We start from the raw sequence: 10227 nt of genomic DNA, 5'->3' as shown, positions 1-10227 counted from the left end.
TATTTTTTTTTTGCTCACTTTAAAAAATTTATTACGACGAGAAATATAAGCAGAAAATTTTAGACTAAGTTGAAGTTGTCTTAGTTGGGTGATAAAATTACTTAAAACAATACTGAAGACAACAGTAAGATTACCCTGATTAACTTTTCCAAAAAATCACAAAAGCTTAAAAAAATTAATATAAATATCTAATACAAATATTCTTTCTGCTTAAATATTCGTACATGGTCGCTCAAAGTGGTCTTATCAAAGGTTTTATTACACATCATAATATATAGCTAAACTTAATGAGGTCATACTTGGTTGTCTGAAAAAAGAAAGATAGAAGCTTACATACATACATTAAAAATTAAATGATCCCACCTCTATTTTCTGTTCATCGATTGTGAAGATGTATTCAACTTGTATTTGTAACATCCTCCAGTGCAGACTACTTCATTTTCTCTAAAACAAGGTTCTCGTATATTCAATGCTTGTTGAGGAGTTAGTATTTCCAAAATTATATAAGCTTGGTATGTTGTGGTAGTCACATTTGCAGGGGATACTGTAGCTTATCCAACCAACCCATCAGACTTCTACTACCTAGGTGTCTATACTAGTTCTTTTAAGGTTGTAGGAAATTATGATCAACAAGCTTGGAAGTATCTTTTCATGATAAGAAATTTTGTGAATTCCAAGGAAATTTATGAATGCTAAGAAAGAGGGTATAGAAAAGACTTCATTATAGTTAGAACTTATGTATATTGATTGATAAATAAGAGTCAGATATATTTCTTTATCTTATAAAAGGATGGTCCAAGTTATGGTCAAGAAAAAAATTTAGAAATATTTCAATTATTTATTGATAGCCAACGTTTCGACTCTAGCTAATGTTGTAACAAATTAATAAAATGTATATAAATATGGAAGTATAAAAAGACATCTATATAAATTAAATTAAATCTGTATCGCTACAGTCCATGAAGGGTCAGGGGCGCAGTACTTTATAACGAAGTAGGCCAACGGTTTTGCAAGGAGGTTATTTGGTCAGAATCATGCTCAACTGCCAGATTTTTACCCAATTAAGGGGGGCTGGGTGGCCCCTGGAAGGTTTCCGTACCCTATTTATATTTATATAGATATATAACCCAAATCAAAATTGATAAGGAACTCTTTAAAGGTTTTAAATGCGAGTTTATCAATCAAAAGCACACAAACAGGGAAAAAAACACAATTAGTTATTTTCAAGCATAAAAGAATAGCGTCCAGCAAGCCAGGTATTTTCTGAAGTCATTGTGTGAAATTCTGTTCTGGTGTGTCCTCTGCTGAAACTGTGCTACACCATCAACTGCTAATAGAATTTTAAGTTTACATAATCAGAAAATCTTATATAAACTTAGCGCTAACCCTTTCGTAGCACATGGGCTCTGCCTCAAGTACCAATCACCATTGCATTTTTGAAGTAAATAAGGGAAAATAATTATAGGGTTGATTTACTGAATCACAGAAATTTTAGTTCAAGATAAAAACAAAGAACTGTGGAAAAAAAAAATTGTGGTAATGTAGTAATAAGTAAAACCCCAAGTTTAATCCTCTTGAACCAGTGGTTCCCACCTTATTTTTGCAGCGGAACTGTTATAGTACTTAAGACCTGTAGCATAGCTTGAAATGTTATTGCTATTAATAAACGTTTTAAACTATTTATTAAGTGTTTTTCTTCATCTCAACCTGCTTGAATCATTTAATCCATATACAGTTAGTTATTTATGTGTAATATTTTTTATTCTTTTTTGGGTTAGTTGGTCAGTCAAAGAATGAGGAAATAAATTAAATACCTTTATTTTGATAAATTGAGGTAGATAACTTAGGTAACTTTTAATCAGTCTTAGTTTTATATGAATATATTTTTTTAACAGAGTGGTCGTCGCTGGACCTGGACCAAGTGGGAAAAGTCTAGCCGACAAAGCTGGCCCCGGCCCCGTCAAGACTGAAGAAAACATTGGAGGCAGCAACGGCTCGGTGAATGGGGACAGCACACCCTGCGACCAGCCTCCGGTCGAGCCTAAGGTTGTCGCTCCTGTGATACAACCCGCTGTAGTGGAAACTCACATACCGGTTCAGCAGCCTTCTCAGCAGGTAACAGTTGTTTATTGATAAGTTTTAATTGAAAATTACATTTATATGATGATAAGTTAATAGTTTACTGTGGATATTGTAATAATAAAAAATTATTTAAAATCAATAAATGAAATTTTATGTAGTTTTAACTTAATTCTCATTTCTTAAGTATAACTAGAGTTGAAATGAAAAGCTTTAATATTAAATTGATTGTAGAATTTTATTTAGATTTTATAACTTTTTGGACTCTCAATCTCAGGGCGGGTTTTTAATCAATCAGAACAGACACTCAGTTTAATTAACATCTACTTTTACAAATATACTTAAAATTCTATTTTGTACCACACTAACCAATTTATACAATCTTCTTTTGATGATGGAAAGTTTTCTTTATCTTCTTTCTCAACAAACTAACACTTGCTGTAAGCAATCTCTCAGCAAACAAATACTGATCTTTTAACAAAGCATTTGTCCTCTAAAAGTTTTCAACTCACTTCTCATCCACTTAAGTGTGTTGTTTAGCAATCCATAAAAAGAGTCCCTTTTTCTTCTTGGGTGACTCTTCGATATCTTCTTTTTTCAAGATGTCTCCCTTGATCTAGACAAAAGATGATGAGAACCTCCTCATCCAGGAAACATCATTTCCTGTCCGTGCCTAAGCAACGAATGCCTTTCACCAACTGCGTTCTTTCTCTCGATGTTCAATATGAACATCGATTGTAGCACAACAATTTATAGAGTTTTTGGATATGATTTTTTTTTTTTATGAACATTATTCTTAACTTCTAATTTTTCTAAAATGTATTGTAATTTCAATTATGATGGGAAGTTGAAATAAAGTTTTTAAAATATTTGAATCTTCTCGGCATTGTCCCGATTCAACGTTCTTTTGGCAGGACACATGTCGCCATCTTGACTTTAAATGATATCTTTTGTGACTGCATATTTTACTGAACAGAATTGGTTAGCTTGCTTTTAAATTAAATACTACAAATAAACATATTGAAATAAAACATACCAAAATTCATTTATATATAAAAAATAACTATTTACTCATAAAAGAGGATATATAAATGAGAAAATGGTTAGGGGGTGCGGTCAGTGAAGATCACAAATAAGTAAAAACTTATTTATAAGAACCTAAATTTCAGGCCTTCACAGGGCTAAGAACAAAAAACAAGATAACCAAAATGAATAAGTGGAATTATTAAAAAACTAACATTATTACAAAAAGATAAAGGCTATATGAGAAAAAGCTATATTATAAATAAGAAAGATGAAAGAACAAAAAATAAAATACATTTGAAAATTTAGTAAGTAAATATATTTACAAAATGAAAATTAAAGTTATGAAAAAATTTTGAAATAAAACGTCAATTTCCAAATTTTTAATTTTTATTCTATAATGTGAAATAATTTTCATTTTGTACTTATATTTACTTACTAGATTTTCATATGTATTTTTTATTCTTTCTTTATTTCAATATTACTTTTTCTTATATAATAACCTTTATTTTCTTTGTATATACATTTTTATTCAACGCTATTTATGTATCTATACTGTTAGTTATTTTATAATTCCATTTATTCGTTATGGTTGGTTGTTATCTTGTTTTTTTGTTCTTAAACGTCATGAAGGCTTGAAATTTTGGCCAAAACATTGGCACTAATAAATAGTTTTTATTTATTTTTGTTCTCCACTGACTGCATTCCCCCTCTTCCCTCCCAACCATCTTCTCATTATTATTGATGAAGACAACTTTCTCTTGTTACTGAGTTGATTTTTTTAACAGGTGATTTGCAGTTTCATGTTTATTTTGTTTTATGTCTTGAGAAATTGAATTAAACAGTTAAAAAATCCTTTATATTTTATTTACATGCTCTTTTCTCAGTTATGGATGGTCCTTATAAAACTTGAATTATAATGAACATTAAATGTTCCATGAACTCCCAACATATCATTTACCAATTAACACTGATTCACCACCAATTAACCTAAATATATTAAATTAAAAGATTATTAGTTTACTGCATACAATTATAATTGTAGAAAAACGGTCAGGTTGTTGGTCAAAAAAGGTCAACCGATATACAATTAGGGTTTGCCCTGTGAGCCTTCCCTTCCTTAGTAACTCTTTGACATTTTATATTACATTGGTTGAATCTGGCTCAGAATGGGCTTCGTACTGCGCTCATAGAATTGTAAATTTCATAGAGATTTAAATCCACCATGATAACAAAGGTTAACTTCTTGATTTTAAAATATTTTAATTCCTTATCTGCATTATGTCTTAACAATATAAATATTACTTCTCCCGTGCTGAATATATTTAGCATTAACATTATTTATACCAATAAGCTGTTTAGCGACCTAAAAATATTATTAGGCTAGTAATTGACTGTATGTAATAAACCTCCTTCATCATCACTACTTCTCTCTCACGGTGTTCCTCAAGGTTCCTCCCTCTCACCAACCCTATTCTCCATATATATATCAATGACTTACCTAACGCTATCCAACATTTCCAATATCATTTATTTGCTGGCGACCTACAAACATACATATCTTTTCATCCTTTTGATTTGATTGAGGTATCCCCCGTAATCTCGAGGACAACATTGACAATATACATTATTGAGCTTTTGAAAATAAATTGAGCCTGAATCCAGCTAAAACCAAGGCTATTCTCATCGGTTCAAAACCCTTCCTTATCTACCTCAACTACATACCTATCCAGTTTCGAAACAGCTTAAAAACCGTTTTTTCAATTCAGCTTGATGCTGTTTTTCAATGTCAGGGGGTTTTTAAATATTGCTCTATCTTAAAGTCTCCTCTTCCCGTTTTAAGCTAATATTTCAAAAATGATATAGGGCTTTCGCTCTCCGGGGGTTTAGCAGGGCGGGGAAGGATAGCCTTTTTTTTAGTGTTATGATCTCTTGTGAGATTGTGACATATCGTACATCGACCAACCTACTCGCTATAATTATCTGTTTGAAAAGTCAGATAAGTAAGGCTACCATGGAGGGTGGGAGTGGAGGGTTTAATACCTTTGATCAGAACTTGGCATGTAATAGCCGCATTTCCGAAATAACTAAAAACCATCTCAATCCTTAAACAGTTCCTAAGGATCCCATGATTCATTTCCTCAAAGTATCCATCACCTCCCTTATTCTCCTACATTTCGACTAAAAATGCCTAGTGTATGGAGGATTACCCATTGAACAAGAATAGAGACTAAAAAGGCTAATGAACTGCTTTGTAAGATTCATTTTCGGTATTCTCAGGTGTTCCCCTATCTCTCATTACTATTCTGAGTAAAGCTGGTTCTATCCGTGTATCCGGAGATTTACATTCCAAACCCTCTAATAACCAAAAAACCTTCCTATATCATTGACCTCCTTAAACTACATTTATCAATTCACCTATTAAACTCAAGATCCCAACATACCGATCTCTATATCATTTAAAAATTGCCTCATTTAGAATTCCATACCCATATCCATCTGTAAAGCTTCCTCCTTAACTTGATTCAAATATTTCCTAGACCAGGGGTGGCCAACAAAGTCGACCGGTCGATCGTTGATTGCTTCCAATGGTTGGGATGGAATTCTGTGTAACCATGAACTTAAAAGGGATTGTAGAAGAAAAAACTATATCTTTTTTTTTTTAGCCATGATGAAGCACTGCTTGGGTGAAACGTAGGCTCTTTATTACTAGTTTTTACAATATATGAGTTGATTTTTTACTGCATCCGGTTCATCTTCCTTTTATTAATTACACAAGGTCAATCAACAATCTTCTAAAAAAAAAAAAAAAAAAAATGTTTAACTCTTCATTTATTGCCGACATTTTGATCCACTATGTAGGTCTTCATTAGGGCTGATCTGATGGGTAAAGATGTAAACAAAGGGACTGGTATTTGAGAATGTTAACATTTTCAGTTGAATGCATATTCAACTATCAGTCCCTTTTTTTTTTTTCTTACACCTCCACCTCAGCCCTGACCATTCTCCATCAAATATACAGCCAATCATCATCTATATGTACATAATATTATTTGATTTGTTTGTTGAGTTGAGTATTTGGTTTATAGATCGAGCTGGGTGTTGTCAAGCTGAGCTATGCCCAAGTGGCCCAGCACCAGAAGGCTGAGAGGGAGAAGCAGGCTGCTCGGGAACAGCAACAACAGCAGCTGCAGCAGCAGATGCCGCAGCCGCCTCCCCCTCCCCAGCAGCAACACCCGTCTGATGACGAGAAGAAAGAACACAGTTTGCCGCCTTTTCATTATCAGCCAAAAGGTAAGGTGTAATAATTAATTTAAGAAAAATATCACGGCTATAAATAAGCTGAAATTACTTTCAATAATAACCGTACATTACATTTTGTTGAAAGTATTGTCCATCACAAGCTACGATTTTTTTTTCCTGTCTTCCGGCCAGCATTCAGATGCCATGTCAAAAGTTTTAGTATTTTTATACAATGTTAATTTTTGCTGAGACAGGCCATATGCCATCGACCGAAGAAAGTGTTAATCAAAAGCAGTAAGGTCTAGTGAATGCAAATGGAGCATTATTATACAGGTTTGTAATTTTGTTGTGTCTAGAGTTTGTATCTGATATTTTAAAACAGATTATATATATATTCCTTGTTAAAGAAAAAATTAAATACATCAAGATTTGTTCAAATTTTGATATTTTACAAGAGTCTCTTTGTTCAGGACTTTTTGAAAGTAAATTTTTTTTTTTGTTTACTTTTGTGTATGATTATTGAGAACAAGGAGAACGAACTATGTTCTGAATTCTGTTGTCACCAAGTGATGTATGTTTTTCTTGTGGTGAAGCATGATGTTTGAGTTGAGGTTGAGAGCTCGTAAGGTGCTCGCCAAACCATCAGCAGGGCTTACCATTTAATTAATAATGTTTATTTATGGTAAAGTTTATTTTATTGTCAGAATGGCGAGTGATTTGATCGAATGTGTCATTTTTAACTCAAAAGTTTGTTAAAAACCTTCTAAATCTGTGTTAACGATTTAATTTTGAAATCATCTTATTTCATTGACGAAACCTGTATATCTCATTATATTAGTTATATTTGTATCTTTATCGGGAATTCTATTTTAATTATATGATTTGTTACAGGTGACAGTGTCTTGGGTGGTCGGGGGAGAGGTGGAGCCCGGGGGGCACCCAGGAGGAGGGATAATCTTCCAAGGCAATTCAATAACTCGAGGCAGAGATCGCCCAAATAGCACAACCCATTTCGGTAAGCCTGTGCTTTGTGTCTGTATTAACTGAAACTAGAAGTTATAAATTATTGATAATAATATTAATTAGTTCAAAGATTGTTATCTTTCTTTTTAGATGGTAGCTGTATTATGGTATCACTTATTATATAATTTATTTTTATTTTTTTAATATTTTCAGTAAATTGGTTTTATTTTTTTAGAAATATGCGTTTCTTAAGGATTTTTTGTTCAGTTTGTTTTTCTTTTTTTCTTTCTATTATATTATAAGTGTCTTAATGATTACATGATTTTTTTGAGAAACAAAATAAAGAATTAAAAGTATAATTCTGCTACAAATATTTTTTTTTTTACATTCAAAAAGTCTGTTAATATAATAATAATAAAAAAGAAATAGTTAGAGCTAGTTTAATTGTTGATTAGTAATGAAGAAGTCTGCTACTTTGTAATTACACTTTCTTTATGGCTCTAATTAGCCCTCTTGATATTTTGTGTATATTTAATAAATTCCTTATAGAAGGGTTTGTTTCTGTGATCAAGGAAAACCTAACACATTTTTGGTGGACTAGTGACAGTGTAAAATAGCTCTTGAAGTGTCTTTGAGGGATATAGAAATGGTAAGGATTTCATTCAGTAGGGGTATTCATGATCTTTAGTTTAACATGTTAAAGCGTGTTTTAACGGAAAAAATCATGTTAAATGGAGAAATATTTCCTTCTTTTACCATGTTAAAACTATATGGTTGAGAGTCTGTTGAATGATGAATGATTTCATGCAACAGACCATCTGAGCTTGTCACCATTTTGTTTGTTGTGTTAGGTTACTTGCTCTTAGTTAGTATGTTTTCAAAACTAATAAAGCTATAGATCACAATAATAATAATGATGTAATGACATTTGTCAATTATGGTGATAAATTATCTTGATTCTCTTCCTCACAAGTTAAAAGATCAACAAGGCACTCAGTAGCCAAAGTTTTACTTTTCACTCAATTTAGGCATGTTGTAATAAATTACTTTAATCAAAACTTAGAAGTAAACAATAACGTGAAGTTGTGGACGCAAAGGTCATAAAACAAGTTGCTCAGAAAATCCGCTTAGAGCTCTTATGCACTTAACATTTAACATGGCTGCTCACAATCCTATACTTATAACATTTAACACGGTAAAACATTTTACATTTAACACATCATGAATACCCCTAGTAAGAGTTTTTAAATTATATAATTCCAAAATTGTATTAAGTAGATTGTCCCTGAGGATGGCCGGATTGGCTGAAACGTCGGACTTATAAGAAAAGTAAAATGTGTTGAGACTAAAATGGATAGAAATTAAATTATTTATTTAAAAGAAGAAAAAAATTTTCTTATTCATATTGGCACCAACTCAAATCAACTCCTCCAATTACAACAATCTAAATCCCAAAATTTATCATATTTTATTTTGATGCTATTTATCTACATAAGGGGTATTCCTGATCTTTAGTTTAACATGTTAAAGCGTGTTAAATGGAAAATGATGTCATGCAACAGACCAGCTGATCTCGTTACCATTTTTTTTGTCTTGTTAGGTTACTTGCGCTTTTTTAGCTTTGTTAGTGTTTTGATTGTGTTAGTATTGCTTTAGATTTTTTTAAACAAGACACTCAGTAGCCAAACTTTCGTATAATTATCCTATTTCACTCGCTTTAATGTTGTAATAAATTACTTTGATTAAAACTTTAGGTTTTTATGGGTGTTAATGACTGTTAGGTTTTATGCCCTTTACTTCTAATAAGCAACAACTCAGGCGTAACAGTACTTATAAGTAAGCAATAACAAAAAGTTTTCGAAGGAAAGGTTATTAAACAAGCTGCCCAGGAAATCCGCTAGGAGCTCTCATGCATTTAATATTTAACATGACTTTAAATAGGGCTGCTCACAATCCTATTGTTATAACATTTAACATGGCAAGACATTGTACATTTAACACAACATCATGAATACTCCTATAGTAATCAGCTCACTCTGGTTAAAATTTTATTACTCCGCATTTTTGCCCTGAAAAGATTTAGTTTTATTGTTAAAAAACAAAATATAGGACCTCTTATCATTAGGATGAATAAATCATGGTTAAATTTAATAATGATTTATTTCATTCGTAAAAATTTAGCTTCTAATTCAATTTTTGTTTTTTCTGTAGACTGGAGACTTGGCCTAGAGTAAGGTGATAGCAGAATTTGCAGATTACTGGAAAAAAAAAATTAAAAAATACAAAAACAAAAAAAAAAGTTATGAAAGTAAAGGGGACTTGACCAAACTGCGAATTCTGGCACCGAAGTGCCTCTAGCATCAGTCCTGAAACATTGTGCCCAGGAACTGTGATTAAGAAAACCCCTTCCCTCCTCTCCTTCCTCAACCCACTCGACTTCTGTTTAATATTTAAAAGTTTTTGGCGACCAGTGGTCTTTTATATATATATATGTATATGTATCTGGAAAAAATCACACAAAAAAAACTGTTGTAAAAATACTTAGCAGCTGTTAAGGATCTTGGAAGAATTGAGAAATTTTTGGAAGGTACTTTTGGAGGAAAAAGTTATGTATAGTATTTAATAAGTAATAAGGAAAAAAAAAAAAAGAAAAATTGAAAAACAAAAAATTAATGATAAAAGCCTATTAGAGCTAAATTTTAATTTTTCAGTCATGAGTCGTGCGAAAAGCGGCCTCATTCTACGGTGCTCTTTGGTATGCTACCAGTTAATAGAGCGACGCATCCTTAAGTGTAAATAAATCTTCGATTAAACAAAAAAAAATAATAATAAAATATAATAATTATTTTTGACAAATGTGTATAGAGTGCAAGCTAGTTGTTTACCTAGGTGTTAATAGTTATATATACAATTCCTCCA

General features: G+C 31.8%; 1 protein-coding gene across 3 annotated transcripts in view; it reads left to right on the top strand.

The window, feature by feature from the left end:
• The window catches only part of Larp4B (La-related protein 4B), a gene marked incomplete at its 5' end in the record, with an annotated part of 33870 nt that extends 23908 nt beyond the window's left edge, over positions 1–9962 (top strand). For all 3 annotated transcript variants that reach the window (XM_014439190.2, XM_014439191.2, XM_014439189.2), the window contains 4 exon segments: positions 1896–2115; positions 6192–6396; positions 7237–7360; positions 9520–9962. In XM_014439190.2, the coding sequence (XP_014294676.1) occupies positions 1896–2115; positions 6192–6396; positions 7237–7346 (535 nt within the window).
• Positions 9963–10227: the final 265 nt, after the last annotated feature.

Source organism: Halyomorpha halys, unplaced genomic scaffold (assembly GCF_000696795.3).
Source record: "Halyomorpha halys isolate HHAL.00 unplaced genomic scaffold, Hhal_1.1 Scaffold78.1, whole genome shotgun sequence".
Classification (NCBI taxonomy): domain Eukaryota; kingdom Metazoa; phylum Arthropoda; class Insecta; order Hemiptera; family Pentatomidae; genus Halyomorpha; species Halyomorpha halys.
The sequence above is the reverse complement of the archived record's forward strand: the minus strand, read 5'-3'. Positions and strand labels throughout refer to the sequence as shown.